We start from the raw sequence: 21,016 nt of genomic DNA, 5'->3' as shown, positions 1-21,016 counted from the left end.
TTCTTCAGCTTGAAGATTTTGAAAAAAATATTTACTATTTAATATTTGATAACTAGAGTCCTGGTGCACGAATTTGTGCACGGATAGGGTCCCTTGGCCTGGCCAGCGATCAGGGCCAGTCAGGGCTGTCTCCCCCAGTCCTGATCAGGAACAGGGGGAGGGCCTACCAGAGGTTGGCTGTGGGAGTGCACTGACCACCAGGGGGCAGCTCCTGCATTGAGCGTCTGCCCCCTGGTGGTCAGTGCGCATCATAGCGACCGGTCATTTGGTCAGCTGGTAGTAGCAGTCACTGGGGCTTTTATATAGAGAGATAATGAGCCTAGGAACTGCCTCATATTTACTTAATTCTTCAGAGCTGTATCTCCCAGACTTCAGCTAATGTGGTATGTTGCCTGTAATATTACTTAATGCCTAGAGTGCGGGGGAGCGCGATCGCACTCCTCCTGTCTTTTGCCAAAAGTGCCGGGAGCGCTATCAAAGCTTCGAAATGGTGTCCAGTTCTAAGTCTGCTTTTATTAGTGATGTTGATATTGCTAAATATGTCAATGTAGTAAAGGTTTCCTTAAATTTTTGAATATGTAACTTCATTTACTTGCGATTCATAATTTTTTTCCTAAACTGCTGTAAAATCAGCAAAAATGCCTTGGCAATTTTAGCATACAGTGGGGCCTTGACTTACAAGTTTAATTTGTTCTGTGACGGAGCTTGTAACTCAAATTACTCGTATGTCAAATCATAAAGTGAATGAGTGAGACACGTGATGCTGGGCTGATGTTGTGGCGTTCACTGTGACGTTCGCTGCGCCAACTAGCGGTGGGGTATCTGAAGCTGGCTTTTAACCTGAATTTTAGCTCGCAACTCAAAGCAAAAAATTGAGAGACGGCTCGTATCTCGAAAAACTTGTTAGTCGGGACACTCGTAAGTCAAGGCCCCACTGTAGTTCCTAGGATATTGGTTGGCACTCAAAGGGTTAATTAAAATTTTTCTTTAGATTCATTTACTCATTTATTCATTCAACAAATATTTTTTACCACATACTATGTACTAGGCACTATTCAAGCCAATTTTAAATAGCTTCTTCACTTCTATCTTATAGTAGAGGCCCAGTGCACAAAAATTTGTGCACTCGGGGGGGTCCCTCAGCCCAGCCTGTGCCCTATCACAGTCTGGGACCCCTCGGGGGATGACCACCTGCTGGCTTAGGCCCACTCCCCAGGGGATTGGACCTAAGCTGGCAGTCAGACATCCCTCTGGAAGCCCGGTAGCCATCAGGGGATGTCCACTTACCAGTGGGGAGCAGGCCTAAGCTGCAGTCGGACATCCTTAGTGCTGCTGAGGAGGCGGGAGAGGCTCCCACCATCACCACTGTACTGGCAGCCATCAACCTGGCTTGTGGCTGAGCAGAGCTCCCCCTGTGGGAGCCCACTGACCACCAGGGGGCAGCTCCTGCATTGAGCATCTGCCCCCTGGTGGTCAGTGTGTGTCATAGTGACCAGTCATTCCCAGTTGTTCTGCTGTTAGGGTCAATTTGCATATTACCCTTTTATTATATAGGATAGAGGCCTGGTGCATGGGTGGGGGCCAGCTGGTTTGCCCTGAAGGGTTTCCCGGATCAGGGTGGGGATCCCGCTGGGGTGCCTGGCCAGCCTGGGTGAGGGGCTGAGGGCCGTTTTCAGGCTGGCCACACCCCCTTCAGACAAGGGGGTCCTGCTGGGGTGCCTGGCCAGCCTGGGTGAGCGGCTGATGGCTGTTTGCAGGCTGGCCACAGCCCCTTCAGGGTGGGGGTCCCTGCTGGGCTGCCTGGCCAGCCTGGGTGAGGGGCTGAGGCCTTTTTTCAGGATGGCCACACCCCTTCAGGGTGGGGAGTCCTGCTGGGGTGCCTGGCCAGTCTGGCTGAGGGGCTGATGGCTGTTTGCAGGCTGGCCAAGCCCCCCAGCGGGGACCCTCACCCCATGAGGGTGTGGCCATCCTGGGTGAGGGGCTCATGGCTGTTTGCAGGCTGGCAGGGCTCCCAGCCACCCAAGCTCCCAGTGGAGGCTGGCTGGAAGCAGGTATCTGGGATTTTTTTTATCTTCTATAATTGAAACTTTGTTGCCTTGAGCGGAGGACACAGCCGGCCAGGGCAGGCAGGAAACTTGGCTTCCTCCATCGCCAGGGCAACCAAGCCTCCTGCTTGCTCCAGCTCCATGGCTGCCAGCTGCCATCTTGGTTGGGTTAATTTGCATATAGTTGCTCTGATTTGCTGGCTTGGGGCGTAGGGGAGGTGCAGTCAATTTGCATGTTTCTCTTTAATTAGATTAGATGTGAGAATCATAAGTAGAATGGTTTTTGTATTTTTCTAATACAAATTTATACAAGTACATAACTATTAAAAATGTTTAAGGTCTGTCCATGTCCCACCTAAAATAATTTCACACATCACCAGTGGCACTTTGGGAAAAGCCACTTTGGTGTTGATAGAGCATCTTCCTGTTCACTGTCTTTTTAGATTCTCTCAATGACCCATAAAAATGTGTACAAATATCCCCATTTTACAGATGAGAAAATTGAACCTCAGAGAAGCGGCATTCCCAAGGACACAAATAATAGGCAGTAAAGCCTGGTCTCCTAACTCTAAGTAGTATTCAGCATGATACCATTCCCCCAACAGTAGCTGCTGATACTGTAGAAATGGGATGGGCAAGTGAAGAAGGAAGGGGGAACTTGAGGTCAGTTATCTCAGTTATGAAATCTGTGATGTTGCTTGTGCTCTGTCCTTTGACCTCTGTATGACAGCTTTGCATCAGCTAAGTAGCCACAAATTCATCACCAAGAGATTTAATCCTGTTATCAGGGTTAAAACCTGCAGGGAATGTTAACACCTTCTCTAATTAATTGGCTCTATCCAAAAGTGATCTGGGATTTTTTTTTCCAAATATATTTTTATTGATTTCAGAAAGGAAGGGAGAGGGAGAGAGAGAGAGAAACATCAATGATGAGAGAGAATCATTGATCAGCTGCTTCCTGCATGCCCCCTATTGGGAATTGAACCCTGGACCCTTCAGTCTGCAAGCCAGTTCTCTAGCTACTGAGCCAAACCAGCTAGGGCTGATCTGGGATTTTTGTTCCAGGTTCTTCTCATATAGTCTATACCTCAATTTGAGGCTGTGGGGTGCTTAAACAATAGAAACTTATTTTCTGACAGTTCTGAAGACTAGAAATCTGAGATGAAGATGTCAGCAGGTGGCAGTTCTCTCTGTCTTACATGGTTTTCCCTGTTTCTACTGCAACTCACTTTCAGAGGGACAGCTTGCTATCTAGAAGGTTTGTATCTTCCCTTGTCACAGACTTTAAGTTTCTCCTGAGATACATACCTGCTACTGTGCTGAACCGAAATCAAACTTAGTTAAATTACCAAGTGTTGATATGTGCCTTGTGAACAAAAGAAGCAACCAGAGATTTAGACTGTTCAAAACACTCTCAAACTTTCACTGTATAATAATGTCTGGCTTTATGCATATGTTTCGGCTTGGCCTGCCAGTATCAGGCCGAAACCAGCAGTCCGACATCCCCAAGGGATCCCAAACAGCTCTAGGACTATTTGCGTCAAAGAATTTCTATATCTAAAGCATGTGAATGAGTGAAAGAAGGGATTTAGGAGTAAAAAAAAATGAACATATGTGTGCATTTACATATGAGGTAATATGGGAATTTTAAATCCACATAAATTCTAGGTGTCTTTTTCTAGTTCTTAAATGATATATGTATAAATGTCATGCTGGCCTTTGCTATAGCATCGTCATACTAGAATGAGAATATGTGAGCAGTAATGATGCATTATAAAGTCCTCCCCCAATTTGACACCAAGATAGGATTGAAATAATTTTGGAACCCCTGGCATGTAAATGTACAGGGAATAAATATATATATAATATACTAAGTGTCTGACCATTCGACTGGTAGCTATGACACACACTGACCACCAGGGGGCAGATGCTCAATGCATAGGCATAGAAACATGGAACAGACTGATGAATCTCAGAGGGAAGGAGGGAGGAAGGAGGGCAGGAAGAGATTAACCAAAGATCTTATATGCATACTAGAGGCCTGGTGCATGGATTCGTGCACCAGTGAGTTCTCTTGGCTTGGCCTGTGCCCTCTTGCAATTCAGGACCCCTCAGGGGATGTTGGACTGCTGGTTTCAGCCTGATCCCTGCAGGCTAGGCCGAGAGACCCCACCAGTGCACAAATTTGTACACCGGGCCAGTTTCAGCCAGATACCCGCAGGCCAGGCCAAGGAACCCCACTGATGCATGAATCCATGCACCAGGCCTCTAGTAAGATTATAATTATAAATTAGAGTATTGTGTATGTTGTTTCTTGCTCCTTCAGTGTCAGTTTTATAAAATATGTTTAACCTTTTTAATATATATTAAATCTATATGTATTTGATTTTCCAGTATTTTTTTCATTTACAAGTTAGCCAGGTAATTTGTGAAGGAATGTTTATTAAATCATTAAATATGATTTCTATTTGACTAGAAATTGAATTCATTTTGTTCATCTCTGATACCATTTGGGTGGGTGGTATCTTTAAAGAGCTTTTTGAATATTGTGAAGATTTATGAATATTTCCCCAGAAACAACACGTACTCTTCATCTAAAATAATAAAAGTGTAATATGCTAATTAGACCAGACATCCTTCCGGACGTCCTTCTGGACGCCGGGGCTACGAGGGAAGCCTGGGTCCCAGATGCCTGCCAGTGGCCAGAGAGAAGCCCAGGCCCTGGGTGCCAGAGGGAAGCCGGTGCCGGCAGCCGGAAGTAGGAAGGCCTACTCTTGCACGAATTCCATGCATCGGGCCTCTAGTATATTATATTTCACAGTACAGTAGAGTACTAAAATTCTATTAAATTTTCTTCAAACAAAATAAACTATATATTTACCTCTGGAGATGTATGATCCTGTTATATCAGAAATACATAGACATGTGTGTTAGTTTTAGAAAGCACCATCATTGCTTTCTCTGTCAAGTTCATTGACTCCTTTATAAATAATATAGTTTGTTGTGAGAGTACCTTTGAACCTTACAGGCAAAATTAAATAAAGAAATCTTGTAGAGAATTAATTCAGAAAAATCACCAGAAAATTATCTAAGCATAGAAAAATTTTGAAAACAAATTTGGACTAGTGTCTAAATTTCTGTAAAATTTTCATTTGATTTAAAATAATTTTACTTAATTTTTTAGTATGTCTATGTGTGTGTGTGTGTGTGTGTATGCATATTATATATAAAATATATATAAAAGCCTAAGTGACGGTTTGACCAGTAGCTATAATGCGCACTGACCACCAGGGGGCAGACACTCAATGCACAGGCATGGAAACATGGAACAGACTAATGAATCTCAGAGGGAAGGGGGAAAGGGGGAGGGCGAGAAGAGATTAACCAAAGATTTTATAGGCATACTAGACGCCCGGTGCACAGATTTGTGCACTGGTGGGGTCCCTTGGCCTGGACTGCTGGGATCAGGCCGAAACCAGCAGTCCAACATCCCCCAAGGGGTCCTGGATTGTGAGAGGGCACAGGCCAGGCCAAGGGACCCCCTGGTGCACGAATCCATGCACCGGGCCTCTAGTTATATATAGAATGACTGTATATTTCAATGTCTATCAGAGTTGGTATGGTAGAGGGAAGCTGAGTGCTTTGGAGTCAGACATGAATTTCAGTGCTGGCCCTGTTACTTAAACTCCTGAGTCCCACCTGAAAAATAACAAAAATAATACTGGCTTTCAGTATTACCATATTCAGTAATAAAGCAGTGCCTTTTACATAAAAATGCACAAGAATGTCTCTACTGCCCCTTATTCCTTATTTAATTAAAATTTTAAAAAATGAAAGACTTTAAAAAATTGTTTGGCCTAACTTAGCCTTGTTTTCTTTTTAATTAAGATGAATAGGGAAAGTTTGCACTGTGGTGTCTTGCTCTGTTTCACAGTGAACCTGCTCTGTTGCCTGCATCCATCCATCCCTCTGAGGTCTCTCTCTAGACCAGTTGTGTCTAATAGAAGTTTCTGTTACAGGAGAGCTTCCTTCCTGCTGCCAAGAAGGCCATTTAAATATAAGTGGAATTAGCTACAAATTACACAAATGTAATGTGTGAAATCTCTTTCATATGCTCTTTGTGTGAGTGAATACACCATAGTACCTCATGTCTAACATGAAATGTGAAAATGTATCCAGGCACCTTTTTCTTTTTTTTTTTTTTTAAACAACACATGGATGTATTCATTTTAAAGTTTTCTAATCATACCGATAACACGTTTTCTTCATGGCTCCTGTGAAGTGTCATCTCTCGTTCTGGCAGTGATAGATTGGTTATCCCCAATGAACTTGTGTATATAAAATATTTAAATCCTTTAGGACAAAATACAAAAATCACCATTTGACTTCCTTCTCTCACTGAATACTTAGAAATGCTTGTTTTCAGACTTGGTAGTGAAAACACTTTGTTAATCATTATTTTGTACTAAATTTGAAGTGGTCAAAGAAATAGTCACTTATAAATAATATTCAGGAGTCAGGGAGATTTAAAGACAAAAGTTAATAATAATACCCTTGCTTATTAGTGTTTACTTTCTTACCATGAGGCATTTTGTCAACCTCTGAATGTTTACATAAAAGTAGTGTAGGGGTGGGGGAACTGGGTTAAGGGATGGGCAGGGGATTTGCCTTGAAGTTGTGTTTATACAAGTAACACTGTTTTTACTTAGTTTGTCCTTTTATTGTTAAAGATCAATAAAAATAGCCATGTTTTTCTAAAGGTGTTTTTATTCACAAGTTACATACAAATTTTCATACTTATTGTTTTTCTTAGGGGAGATGGTTTCAAAAACTGAGATAGAGATTATTGGGGTGAGTGGCAGAGGCACCTCCCCACCCCCACGATCCCCAACTACCATCTGGTGGCCGCACTGTAATGAGGTGGAGGCTTCGCAGAGGGTGGTAGTGCTAGAGCAGGACAGGGGAGAGGACAACACCCTCTTCCCACATCAGTAAGGACTGTGAGGGCCTCCCCAGCATGCTAGGTGATATTAGCTGCTCGTGCTTGGCTAACTGCTCGACGTGACTTGTCACATTGTGGTTCTCACAGCAATTCTAGCAGGAAGGTAGGTATTATGGTCCTCGTTTTAAAGAGGAGGAAACTGAGGCTCAGAAAATTTAAGTGTTTTCCTGATGCTGGGAGGTCGGATGCAAACTCCACTCACCACTGCTCTTGTCCTCCCTGATGGGACACAGATTTGCAGTTTCTGAACAGCAGGCAATGAAGAAAGCAAAACAGGATCTCTGATTTATATCATTTTGCCAATCGAAGGTTATTAAAATTCCAAGTTTTGTTCTTAAAACACTGTTTTAAAAATGTTAACAAGTTAAAAGCCCAACCGTCTTTCATTTCCACTGCTGTTTGCAGCCTGGAGCCTGGGCCAGGCTCTACGTGGAGAGGACAGGACACTGGGCAGGGCAGGGCAGTGAGGCCTCCCCAGTGCAGAGCCTGCTGTGCAGCAGGAGAGAGAAAACAGTGGTAACAATCGCAGGTCTGGGTAATGTGATCTGGTCTTCATACCTTCACTCAGGTGGAGCCCGAGAAGCTGAAGACACTAACAGAAGGTTTAGAAGCCTACAGCCGAGCCCGGAAAAGAAACAGAAAGTAAGCTCTATTATTTTTCTTCCCATTTTTTAAGTAATAAACTTTGGGTTTATTTCTTTATTTTTTTATTGATTTCAGAGAGAAAGGGAGAGGAGGGAGAGAGAGATCCCACACTGGGGATCAAGCCTGCAACCCGGGCATGTGCCCCGACTGGGAATCAAACCATGACCTCCCTCCCGGTTCATAGGTTGACGCTCGACCACTGAGCAACACCGTCCGGGCCCATTTAGTATTTTAAGGATATAATTTACTGGTTTTCCTTCAAACGACAATGAAATCTCACTGATTAAGAACAGGTTGATAGTTATCACCAAAGAGGCCCATTATAGACAAACCAAATTAGCTGTTTCAGAAAATATTTTCTTAGCAATTTATACCAGGGGAGGGGATGGAGGGTTTGGTGTGTATCGGCTCTTTCCTAACTCCCTCCATCTCCATCCCTCTGATTCAGTGGACAAGGGAATATGATTAATAGTCTCAACATGTAGCAATTAAATGGTCTCTGAAAGTAGAGCAAAAAGTCTACCATTTACAGTTTGGCAAATTGGTCAAAGTGATGGTAAAGAATTATTTTTTCTCTTGGGGCAGATGCAGTAAGTTCTCTTTGAAATTGTAACGAGAAGATGAACTTTGGGACATTATTATTCAAGTTTTTCCAGATCTTTATATTCTGAGTAAATGTGTAATGTTCAAGCAAATAATGCTTGAAGCACAGTTTCCACTATAATAAATTGTAGTTTCGTGTATCATAACTTATTTTTTAAAATTTATCTTTATTGTTGAAAGTATTACAGGTGCCCCTTTTTATTTTATTTTGAGGTAAAGAAGTTCAAATGTTGCTTCTGTGTATGTACATGAAAAATTATTTTCAAGTATATATAACTGACAGACCTGTTCAGATACTACAGTTTTCATATTACGTATCAGACATCCGAGAATTATGAAACCAGAATGCTCAGGCATGCCCTTTGTGTAAATACCTATTCAAGGGCACTCTAGTTCTTTTAGTGGGGTCGTCAATAATTCTTGCCAGAGGTAAAATTTTAGAAGTCCACAGATCTTGGGGAGACTCTTTATCTCACTGGAATGTCTCCTAACAGGGTGTCAACTGCAAGAGCCAGCTCCTATGCTGGACTCCTGTGTTGGCACTGGCTGGACGAGGGTCCAGGGAATGGGCAGATTCACTGCAGAGCTGATGAGGAGTGCAGTGAGGCGGGTGCCCTCTGCTCTGAAAGAGACTCTTCCTGTGGAGGCTCGGTAGTAGGATCAGGCCTATCCAATTAATATAAGATCTGAATGAAAGGAGAGGAATTGCAAATTACCTACATCCCAAATTCACAATGGGCTGTTTACTATAGAGTGTCAACTGTACTTGTTTATTTGATGTAAAAAAAAAATCTCTAAAATCTTTCTTCCAGTGAGTCATGCAGGTTAGCTGGATTATGAGCAGAATACCCAAAGCATGGTTGATAGCGTAGAAATGAAATACCTCCTCCAAATTTTTAGATATTCTGCCTTGAAATAAGCTGTGTTTTCCCCACAAATTTGTTACTATGCAATTTCTGCAAGGTATTGAGTAACAAACAGTGGTTTAACAATTTTTTCTTCAAAACCAGTTTACTATTTGTAGTGAATTATCTAAAGTAACTCTGATGAAACCGTACACTTTGCGTGCAGGCTAAAGAGGTAAAGAAGAAATTATGAAGCACACATTAGTAAAAACAGATTTATTTATACCATTGTCTAAGTAGACTGACTTGCCTTGCAAATGCCCAGAAGAATAGTTTACACTTTGCGTGTGTGGTTTATGTAATCACAAGATGGGCCAGAATCACTGAGCCCATTTATAGATGAGGACACGCAGACCCAAATCGCTTAAATAATTAGTGGAAGGTCACATGATAAATGATATGTTGAATCCAGTCATTTATTTATTCCCCAATTTAAGGAAACTAATTTACCAAAAAAAAAAAAAAAAAAAATGCCAGGCACAGTACTGCAGGATCTGGAGCTCACTGATGAAGAAGACAGATCGAGAAACAAACAAAATGCTAAAATTGCAGGGATAGCAATGTGTGTAGTCTATTTTGAGATCATAGAGAAGCGGCATTAAACTCAGGGACAGGAAGACTTCCTGGAGCAGATGATCTCTACCTAGGTGTGAACCAGATGAAAGAAACAAGGACTGCAGTGGGGTGGGCTGGGAGAGTGTTTAGATGAGATCAACAGTTGGAACTGGGACTATAAGGTGTCAGAAGCTGTAAGAGATGTAACCACAGGTGTAAGCAGGAACTAGACTGAAAGGGCCCAGTGCAGGCCCATGGGATCCTTGATCTTATTGGAAGTGCCTGAAGGGGACAGGATTTTTACTTTAGAAATGACTGTATGGAGGATAAATTGTAGGGGAACAATTCTGGAGGCAGGAAGATGATTTAGGAGGCCACAGTAGAAGACAGGGGAGATGGGGACTCACACCAGGAAGAGCACAATGCAGATGGAGGAGGAGGAGTGTCGCATAGAAATATCTGGGAGGTAAAATTAACAGAGCATCCTGGTGACTGACTGGCCTGTGAAGGAGAGTAAGCAATCAAGGACAACTGTCAAGGTTTTGGTTTGGATGTCCTGGTGGGTGGCGGAAACCCTGACTGGAATGGAGAAGACAGGGAGAACTGTTGGGTGCTGTGTGGGTGCCTGTGGGATAGGTTGGACACTCAGGTCTGAAACGGGGGAGAAACTGAATTTGACATTGTAAAAACGGCAGTGATCACAGATACCTTGGCCAGATTGAACACGGGGGCATCTGAACACTTACTGCAGATACTGAAGAAGATGGGCAGAAAGGAGGGGGATCATCAGTGGTAGGAGAGTAGGGTGTCAGAAGTCAAAGACTAAAAGTTTGGGGATGATAGAATGCTCAACAGAGGTCCCGTAAGACAAAAATTGAGACATCTCCATGGACTGGGCAGTTTGGAGGCCAGTGGTCACCTTAGTGAAACCGGTTTCCACGGGAGTAGTGGCTATAAAAACAAAGTGGCCATGGGTTGCTACCATTAATGTGAGAAGTTCCTGAAAAACAACAATAGAAAAATTTTAAGGTTACAAAGATTTGACTGCTTTTGTAGACTGAGGGAAAAAGAACAGAGGAAGAGACTGCACGGGGAAGATGGTACTGAACAAGATTGTTACGCGGTTGGTTTTTGATCTGAGTTGAAATCCTGTTTCTTTCACTTCATTCCTCTGTGCCCTTGGGCATGTTGTTTAACCTCTCTGAGCCTAAATTCTTCATTTCTAAAAGAGGCATGGTAATACCTACCTTTTAGGGTTTTTGTAACATAGATAACATAATTAGAGCCTTAACATAGTACTTGGTACATAGTAAATATTTAGTGAATAGTTATTTTTATTATAAAGATACAAGTGAAAGAAACAAAAAGTATCTGATATTTATGCAGTTGAAATATTCTATCACCATATTAAATGTTTAAAACTTTATGTAGTCATTTTATTCCTCAATATCCTACAAACTGTACAATAAAATATCTTTAAACTTACATGCTTATTACAGCCTAACCACAAAAGAAATATTAACATACTTACTGATGACACTACTCAGGGTCATTTTGTACTTAAAAAAGGAAATAGCTTTGTTCAAGAAAATTCCATAGCTTTAAGGATGTTATGGTTTTCATTTATGTGAAGATAAAAATATCTGTCTTATACGTACATATAAATTATTTGGTACCCTGATTTTTATAAAGCTGGAAAATGATAAAGTAATAAAACAAATCATACTTTTAGTTTAAAACCAAGAAATAATACTTAGTGTGTAAAATTTTCTTAAATCTTCATACTTTATGATAATGTTTTAGAGTCTAAGGTTCTTGACCTTTAAGTCTTCCCCAAATTTGTTCTGTTCTGCATGAAGTTGCCCAGATTTTAAACTGACAGTGTAGAGCAACATGCAATTTCTCATTTCCCTCTTATTTCTTGTACCATTCACAGATGTGTACCTGGCTTTTTTTTTTAATTAGTGAAGAAAAGGATAATGTGTGACAATATAGGCAATGGAGATGAGAAGTGGCAATTATCTCCATTAATAACTAGAAATGTGATTATATGAGCATCAATTGCTTAATCAAGTAGGTTTTAGAGTGTCCATTAGTAAAAATGTTTATTATTAAATGTCAGCGGGATATAGAAAATAGTAGAAGAGACACCACAGGGAGGCCCTCTGGACTGGAGGGCTGAATTTTGACTAATTGTTCATTTCAGGAACTCATGGAGTTTTTTCTTCCTCTTTTAAGCTCATTTCCCCCCTACCTGGCAAGTGAGTGTAAAAGTTGGTCTGGAGATTTGACATTTGGGACAGTCACTCTTTGATTCTCATGATATATCCAAGTAGTTTCATGCCCCGCATCTCTGTATCTATCCTCTCTTCCAAGAGTAGTCACTTCTTCCTCTATTAACTACTTAAGTTTGTTAAAGAAAAATAATATTATACTAATTTAGCTTAAATTAATACAAGGTACTTACAAACATTTTAAATACCTTGTTGAAGAATGAGATCACAGACTCCTAAAATTCTATTTAACAAGTAATATTAAATTATTTATCTTCTTTAATGGTGATGTTATTGTCATTTTTAATTAAATTTATTGGGGCAACATTGGTTAATAGGATCCCATAGGTTTTAGATACAGAGTTCTATATACAAGATCTGTATATTGCACTGTGTGCCCACCACCCAAAGTCAAATCTTCTTTCATATATTAGGCCTCCTTCATCCCCCTCCCCAACCCCTCCCCCTTCCCTCTGGCAACCACCAACCACACTGCTATCCATGAGTTTCAGTTTTATATCCCACATGAGTGAAATCATATGGTTCTTAGCTTTTTCCGACCGGCTTATTTAATTTAGCATAATATTCTCAAGGTCTGTCCATGTTGATGGCTCTTATCAACAAGACAAGTAATAACAAGTGTTGGAGAGGTGGTGGAGAAAAGGGAACCCTCATTCACTGCTGGTGGGAATGTAGATTAGTACAGCCACTGTAATTTTTAATAGTTACATAAAAAAGTTATGACTCTGTTTATTACTTTTAAAACTAGTTATACTTAAATATTCATCTTCCTCATTACAAAATTAAAATTGGTTTCACCAATTCCCCCTACAAAAGTCATAAGGTATTGCATGCAAACAGTTGTCATAATACCTACCTTTTAGGATTGTTGTATGGGTTAAATAAGATAATGATGTAAAGATTTAACACAATTCTTGGCACAGAAAATTTTCAATAGATAGTAGTTATTTTTGTTATTAATGTAAAGGTGAGAGAAACAAGATTCTCTGATGATTTTTCATGAAAACATTTTACCATCTTTTTAGATATTTAGAACCTTATGTAGTCAATCTTAAACCCATAAGATCTTACCATCAAAATGTATAACAAAGAAATGTATTTTAAAACTTATGTTCATACTTTTCAATACAAAAGAAATAGTAAGGATAAATCTGTTTAGCACATAGTACTAGGTGTAATACTGTTGGGCAACTAGGCAATGTGTGATACTATCAAGACCTTCTCCAAACAGCCCCCAAAAACCTCAGCTAAGCGTAGGTGGTCCTGCAGTCCTGAGACTGGATTCCTGCCCAGTCATCCAGAATTCTGCCTAGCCAACTCCTCACTGCGAACACAGGGCAGACTGACTCCCCTAGATACCCTGGCCCTCTTAAAACCAGAATGGGTAGGTAAATAAAAACAGAATATAACAGGTTATATCAGTTTGGACAGTCCTCCAAACAGTAATAAGTGGGGGGGGGGGGGGGGGGGGAGATAAGTTGCAGAATGGTGTGTATTATCAGGACACCATTGGGATATAGATTTAAAAGCTGATAACACAATCCTAGGTACTGTTTATGGTTAATCATATAAAATATGAACACATTCTAGAAGGATATGCAACACAGTTGCCTTTGAGAGGAGGGTGGGAGAGAATGGGCCTGGGAATTGATGACAAATGGGAACTTCAACTTTAATTTTTTAAAGAAAAATAGGTCATCTATTAACAATCTGTTCTTGGAAATGGGTTTGTTAGTTGTTAATTTATTTTATGCACTTTTCTGCATTGCTTAGATTTCTGAACGTACCTGGGAAATATAGAAGCTGGAGGCTAGCTTACAGGTCAGCAAAGGTGGGTGGAAGAGGCTTGGTGTCACGTTACCCTTATAATGTGGTTACAGCCAATGCATTCATCTTTCCTTTCAGTTAAACTGACTTAAGTGCATACTGTATGTTTTCCAAAATATAGGGCCAGCATGCTACCTTTGGACACATATTTTTATTTAGTAAATATAGGCATCATGATGTGCCCAGCCATGTGCTACTCAGGGATGGAAGACTCAGAATTCTTCAATGTATACCCAGAAACTAGGTATGAATGGTCAGTGTTGGTATGTGAGGATACCAGGCGAGGAGTGTGGTGAGCCTAAAGGCCTCATCTAAAGGCAAATGCATTTTTAAACAGGCCGTGAGCCAAATTAAATGGGACTGTGAAACAAATTCTTCTGCATTTGTAAATTCTGATCTCCCTGTAGATGCTGAGATACAGTTTAACCCTTGGAAAGCTCTGCAGCTTTTCTCATAGTTGTCCTGGGAAGATAAATGAAATGGATCACCTTACTCAGAATAACTGGGTAATTATTTATATGCATAAAGCAGGGGAAATAAGTTAACAGAATGGACAAAGGGTATGTGACTGCAGAGGTGGCTAGTATGGATTTGCCTGCGTTTAGTAATTAGTCCAACAGCTTCCCAGATGTAAGTTTCAATCAAGGCAGCTGTGCTGTGCGTGTTATTCAGGCCAAACGTGTGTAAAGGAATGCTAAGTGGGGAGAAGAGGTCAGGCAAGTGATAGACACTCTGAGACCGTCATTCTTTATCTGTTCAAACAGTTACGCCATTTGGGTTTGGGGGGAAATGGGGTGGGCTCCCCGCGTGGAGGGAGCCTTGGGTGTGGCCATTTCTGCAGCCAGTTCCCATCTGAATATCAGCCTTCACTAGCTTCCTGAAGCCAGGAGCTCCAGAGAAGGTAGAGGGAGCTCCCTAGTGGCCAGAGCCCGCAGTTCAGCCCCTCCGCCCTTCCCTTTGGCCACATGCCTGGCTGCTGCCTGAAAAGAAACAAGCCAGAACCAGAAGCAACGCAGGACCGGCTGGAGGATAAGCTGCGTCTGTGGGAAAGAGACCCATGGCCCAAATTCCTTGCAAAATTATCAGACGTGGAAGAAGCATGTGGAAGGGGAGAGAATCCGTTTTCCACAATCGTGTGTTCAATCCCCCCCGCCCCGCCCCCCCAGATCTGCTATTTTATCGTCAGCCTTCAGTGGTGAGAATTCCAGAGTGTGTTGTCATCTGAATTTTCCAAATGTGAATATAAGTTGGTTTTTCTCTGGTGGAATTGGCACTTCTGTTTTCTGATTAGGGAATTAAATTGCCGTTTTGTTTCTTTAATGTATTAATCTGATGTGTTGTTTCCATTAATTCTAGAAGTGGGAAGCTAAATAACCATTTAGAAGCTGCTATTCATGAGGCCATGAGTGAACTGGACAAAATGTCTGGGACTGTAAGTTCATTTATTTTTCCATTATACTGTGTTTCTTTGAAAATAAATTGCATTACCCTTTTTTGCTATAGTCTCTAAAACATTGTCAAGCAACTCATGTAGCAATACTAAATTACTAGGCTCTAAAGAAGACTGATACCAGAAAAGATCCAAAAATAATTTAAAAAAAATAACCTAGCAGTATTAACTATGTCTTTTTCTGAGATAAGTAACTTTTTTCCCCCTGCATATAGCATTTTTTTTTTAAAATCTGAGCAACAAAATATTGAATTCAAACCACAGCTTTCTGCATTGGACTCTGAATAGCCGTGGCCATTAATGTTGCCTAAATATTCACTGGTGCAAATTTTGTCCATAGAACAAAAAAGTGAAATTGAACAACAAGGTCAAGATCAACAGTTCATAGACCTCTCATTTCCTTTCTACTGCTAGCTAAAAAATAAAATATTTGGCACAAAACTCTGTTGTTAAGCTAATTAACACTGTCACCTCTGGTTTTAGAGAAGTAGTATCTACTTTTTCTTTCCTTTATTGAACAGTGCATATAACAGTGTTGAATGTAAGCAATTTAATCATCATCCTCTAATTCACTAATGTAAACACTCAAAGTATCATTTTGGTAATCGTTTTAAATATGTGACATATCTAAAGCTATTCAGCTCTGAAAGGTCATTTCTTTTCCTTTTCCTTTTTCTTGACACTTTGTGCTAACACGGTTATCTGAGAGCCATCCAGTGGCTATTGCGTGACAGGTGTATGTTAGACTCACAGAATGTTGGGATTGGTCTGGGCTTTAGAGACTCTGATCCAACCCATCACTTCACAGATGGGCAAAGTGAGGTCCTGAGATGTTAAATTTCCTGACAGAAAAGTCTGGAACTAGGATTATACACTCAAATGCCTTCTAGGACCAAACAAATAATACCCATAGTTAAGGTGAGTCAGGTGTGAGGAAAACTGCAGTTCGCGTGGACTGAGACGTGCCAACCCAGACGCGCTGGTGAGATCAGGCTGCCCGCCACTGCCAGTCTTAGAGGCTCCGCACAGTAACTGCTCGCTCCCGTCTGGTTCTGACTGGGGACGGTCTTGCTCCACACAGTGTTTCAGGGGCCCAGGTTCTTTAGCATCCACTGTTCCTTAGAGCCTCAGGCTGCTCCATTATAATCTTGGCATCGATCCCAGCAGCCTCGAGAAGAGAGTGCACACAGAGCACCACCAGGGTAGGTTTTACGGGCCAGGCCTGGCAGATATCACTCCTGCTGACTCTCGGCCTGACCCAATCATGTGGCCTTTTTTTTTTTTTTTAAACACATAGTTTTATTGATTTCAGAGAGGAAAAGAGAGGGAGAGAGAGAGAGAGAGAGAGAAACATCCATGATGAGAGAGCATCATTGATTAGCTGCCTCCTGCATGCCCCCCACTGAGGATCGAGCCCGCAACCCGGGCATGTGCCCTTGACCGGAATCGAACCTGGGATCCTCAGTCCACAGACTGATGCTCTATCCACTGAGCCAAATCGGCTAGGGCTCATGTGGCCTTCTTAACTCATGGACGAGGACATGCCTTATACAAGGTGCCTGCTCAGGAAGAAGAGAAAATGGGTTTAGTGAGCATCTCACTAGTGCCTGCCTCAGGACATTGGCCTCTGTGGCCAGGGGACGGTCTTGGGCCACGGGGACTGTGGCAACCGGAGCGTGAGCCCCCTGCAGGAGGGGCTCCTTATTTTCCTGAGATGCTAGAAGTCTAGAAATAAAATCTCTCTCTCTCTCTCTCTCTCTCTCTCTTTCTCTTTAGTGTTGACAACTATTTTTAAAATAGTAAAACATTGGATGGCTAAACAAAATACCTTTTCATGGGTTACTAGTTTATATTCTTGAATAATGGCTTTCCTCGATTATAAAAAGATTTCAGTTATAACTCCTTATCAGAGGCTATGATTTTTCAAAATGTGTAGGAAAGGGTTAAGAGGAAGAGGCATTTTGAAAAAATGCATAAATGTTATTTTTTAAATTTAAATATTATTTTTTAAGAAGTCTTCTGCATTTGACCCTGAATAACACTGACCTTTGCTATTATCTAAATGTTATTTTTTAAAACATACAATAGAGCCAACTTGTTGTGAATATCACGAGCTGATTGTGTACAACTCTTTCTAACTCTTAGTTCTGTGAGATCACATTGGTAGCTTGAAATCAACCATGGTGGAAGTATTTACACTGCGGAAATTGGCATGTGCTACCATGTATTTGTGTCCCTCCACAGGGAGCTAGCTAGTTGTTAATCATTTGCTAAGCCGCTGTCTTGGGTCCATCCTGCTTTTCCTGCATCTTGACCTTTCCCTTTCTCATCAGTAGCCACAATACAACATGGGGCACCTGATCACCCCTCTAACCCCTGTCCTCTGCCTCTTGAAACCACACCACCTGCTTTCTGATACCTGGCGATCATGCTCCTCGTTTGATTCACCTCTGCTCAATCTGATACACAGCCCTGAATCCTGCTAGTTTCTGTGTTAGTTTATAAAGACGACTTGTATTAATTGCTCTTCCCAGACTACACAAGCTCAAATCTGCCAACAGATGGTAGTGGTGTTCCATTTTCCATCCTGACTCTTCTCATAAATAAACTTCTTGGGCCAAGGTTCTTACAATTTTTGACCCTTCTTAGTAGTTGTAAAATAAGTAGGGTGATGAGTGAAGGAGAAAACATGGCTGGTGTGTATTCACCCACTTTCCAGGTCCTGGTGGCATTGATGACCTAGGACTCTCTGACAGGAAAGGCCTTGTTTTCATCTTCAATGTACAGGAGCAGTGGCAACTGCGCATCGCCTTTCCCTCGCTTGAATTTCCCCAGTTCCTCCTTTATGTTCCACTGTTGTGGGGTCCACAGAGTGCTGCTCTGCTTCCAAGTTTCCAGGACTCCTCATATTCTGTAGTGACCGTGGGCACATTGAGATCTAGGGTCTTGGTAGACATTTTAAACACCCTACGATAGCAGTGATTACAAATAAAAGCCTGAGTCTGTTTCCTACGTTTCTGTGTCAGAAATCAGATGGTATTTATGATTTCAACCTCTCTTGTTGTTTTCCTGCCTCTTTATTTCCAGGTTCACCAAATCCCACATGGAGACAGACAAATGAGGCCCCCCAAACCCAAGAGGAGGAAGATCTCCAGATAACAGGGACTGCTCCACCATGCACAATGTTTATGAAAGGAACGTGCACAGATATATCTGTATATAGGTATTGATATAGCCACCGTTATATCAATATTTATACTATGGCAGAGAGCTACATCCACCACAGGGTGCTAAAAGAAACAGTGATACAATATTTTTTTGATCAGGAAGGATAATGAATGCTGGAAAAACCAATCAAAATCCCTGAGTGATGGGCGTGATAAATGGTCAAGAGATGACTGAGAAACCCTTTTTTTCTATAACACTAAAATTGTGATTATAAGAGATAGTCCAAATGTTTCTGAAGACTTTTCAATGTTGTATATAGAAAATACAGAATTTCATGGTGATATCAGAAATGTAAATATTGTACAATATTGTCATGTACAAGCGTACTTAATGCACACTTTATCTTTTATTGTACAAAGAAATAGTGTACAAAATTCTTTGGTTTCTATGGAGTACACCTACCAGAGACTACCAGTGTAAAGTGATAAATAAAAATACAACCTAAATGCTTTTCTATGATAATGTAAAAGATGCTGTTTTTGTATTTAACAGCAGAGAAAAGGCATGATGATGTGTATTCCCTGAATTATGACATACACTGCACACCACTGAGTGTCCATTTATATTGTCTGTTTGGACGCACCTGGCCTGCAAGCACTGGACTTGACCTCGGGTGTCTAGGAAGTCGAAACCTTGCGGATTTCTAAAGAGTTGAGGGCTCACAGGTCTAAATTAAGAATTCAGAAACTGCAACCATTTGTTGCATATTTTTTTTACCTAAGTTTTAAAGTAGAATAGGTTTTATAAAAAAAAATCTTAGAGGGAATATTTTACTCAGTCATTTCTGTAGGTAACGTTTGATAGCCACCTATTGAACTAGATTGTTTATGCTGCACCACCGTGATGCTCAGAGCTAAGTTTCTTTGCAAACAATACCCGACAAGGTAAAACTTTCTTCTGTTCCTGTACATGGAGGCTAAAGCCCCACTTTGAAATCATCATCAGAGGGAAGGTTGGTTATAATTCAGTTTTCCTTTGGGGACAAAAAGAAACATGAATCATCAAAGCAAGTTTCATATATCCATCCATTTATCAGTATTACTTAATCCGCAAGCTAAGGTGGCTTTCAAAATTATTAGCAATGGTAATTTTTTATCAGTATTATGTAACATATCAGATTTATTTTATTTAAAGAATTATTTATACCATTAACAGATTCTTATATATATATATATATATATATTAATGTGGCTGAAATGTGCAGGTTAAATCTATTAACCAAATTATTTATATTATATTAAATAAGAAACAAATTTGAAACAAATGTAGAAAGAAAATACTACATTACAAGTATACAAGCCTAAAACTGTGAGCCATTGTAAAGTACAAGGTTATTAATAAGAAATGTAGCACAACATAATTTTCTGTCTTTTTTTTCTCACAATTTTTGTGGTGGTGGTATAACCCTATCTCCCAAGCAACTGAACAAATTTTCAGGCCTCCAGCCAGGCTTCTGTTGATGTATTGTCAAAAGAAGTCCATTATTCCTTTATTTTTCCTACGACCAGCCCCACCCCCAAATTCTTACTCCCCTAGGGAGCGCTGCCTTGTCCCCCTAGCTCAGGGCTCACTCAACAGCTTAGTGATCGGGCTGCTGGGAGGCCCTCCAATAGCTCACCCTTACTCCTCCTCTCTCATCCATCCCCCAAACTCCTCAGTCCCATGATGTAGCAGAGTTCCAGTAACTCAGGAAAAAGGAGACCAAGGTCATTCCTCCAACTGGTTTCTTGGGGCCACAGCACAGAACACTCTCCCTGGGCTGTTCTGTAATATCAGCAGCTCTGAATTCTTCCCCCAAGTCTCCTGTGGCTCTGTGTCCTTTCCACTCCCACCCTCAGCCCTGTCCCCAAGCAACTGGCCACACTGGGCTCCATGGGCTGGAGGGAGGGACCCTTCCTTTTGGGGCAGGTTCATTTTGTCTCTCCCCAGCCCCTAGCCTAGAGTCATCTTTTGTGTAGTTGAGTTGGCACATTTTTGTAATTAGTTGATGTGTTCAGTGTGTTTCAACCATTAACGTTGTCCATTTTTTGTGCACCAGCCTGCTTTTCTACTGTTTTGTTTTATATGATTGATTTCAGTCACAGATAGGTGCCTGTGTCTATCTGGGCATGTGTGCGCGCACGTGTGCGTGTGCGTGTGCGTGTGTGTGTGTGTGTTCTCATATGTACAAGTTTCTCCAGCCTTTACTTTTTTGTCTTCAGACTGAGTTTGTGTCAATCAAGCCTTCTTTTTGATATTTTAAACTAACTGGGTTTGTGCTCCCCCACCCATGTATACTTTACATCAGTAGACCATGTAAAGTATGTTTGCGCCCATGATTTCATTGGCTGCTCACAGCTTTGATGTGGGTGCTATGTGTGGTTGTTTCAGCCCACCAGGGTTTTTCCCCCCTTTCTCTTTTACAGTTATATGATTTCATGTAAGCAGTTCATGTAAACATTGTTGGCATGACAGGTCATGCA

The 21,016-nt window shown here is 41.3% G+C and overlaps 1 protein-coding gene across 4 annotated transcripts in view; it reads left to right on the top strand.

The window, feature by feature from the left end:
• Positions 1 to 19,914, top strand: part of MBD5 (methyl-CpG binding domain protein 5) — a 397,266-nt gene extending 377,352 nt beyond the window's left edge. For all 4 annotated transcript variants that reach the window (XM_070423045.1, XM_070423046.1, XM_070423044.1 and 1 more), the window contains 3 exons: positions 7,616 to 7,689; positions 15,233 to 15,308; positions 18,414 to 19,914. In XM_070423045.1, coding sequence (XP_070279146.1) covers positions 7,616 to 7,689; positions 15,233 to 15,308; positions 18,414 to 18,485 — 222 coding nt within the window. In that variant the 3' untranslated portion in view covers positions 18,486 to 19,914. The remainder of the gene's footprint in view (positions 1 to 7,615; positions 7,690 to 15,232; positions 15,309 to 18,413) is intronic.
• Positions 19,915 to 21,016: the final 1,102 nt, after the last annotated feature.

The sequence above is a fragment of the Myotis yumanensis genome, unplaced genomic scaffold (genome assembly GCF_028538775.1).
Source record: "Myotis yumanensis isolate MYYU_CA2020_CCGP unplaced genomic scaffold, mMyoYum1.0.hap1 SCAF_8, whole genome shotgun sequence".
Taxonomy (NCBI): Eukaryota; Metazoa; Chordata; class Mammalia; order Chiroptera; family Vespertilionidae; genus Myotis; species Myotis yumanensis.
Note: the sequence above shows the minus strand (reverse complement) of the source record. Positions and strands in the feature narration are given on the sequence as shown.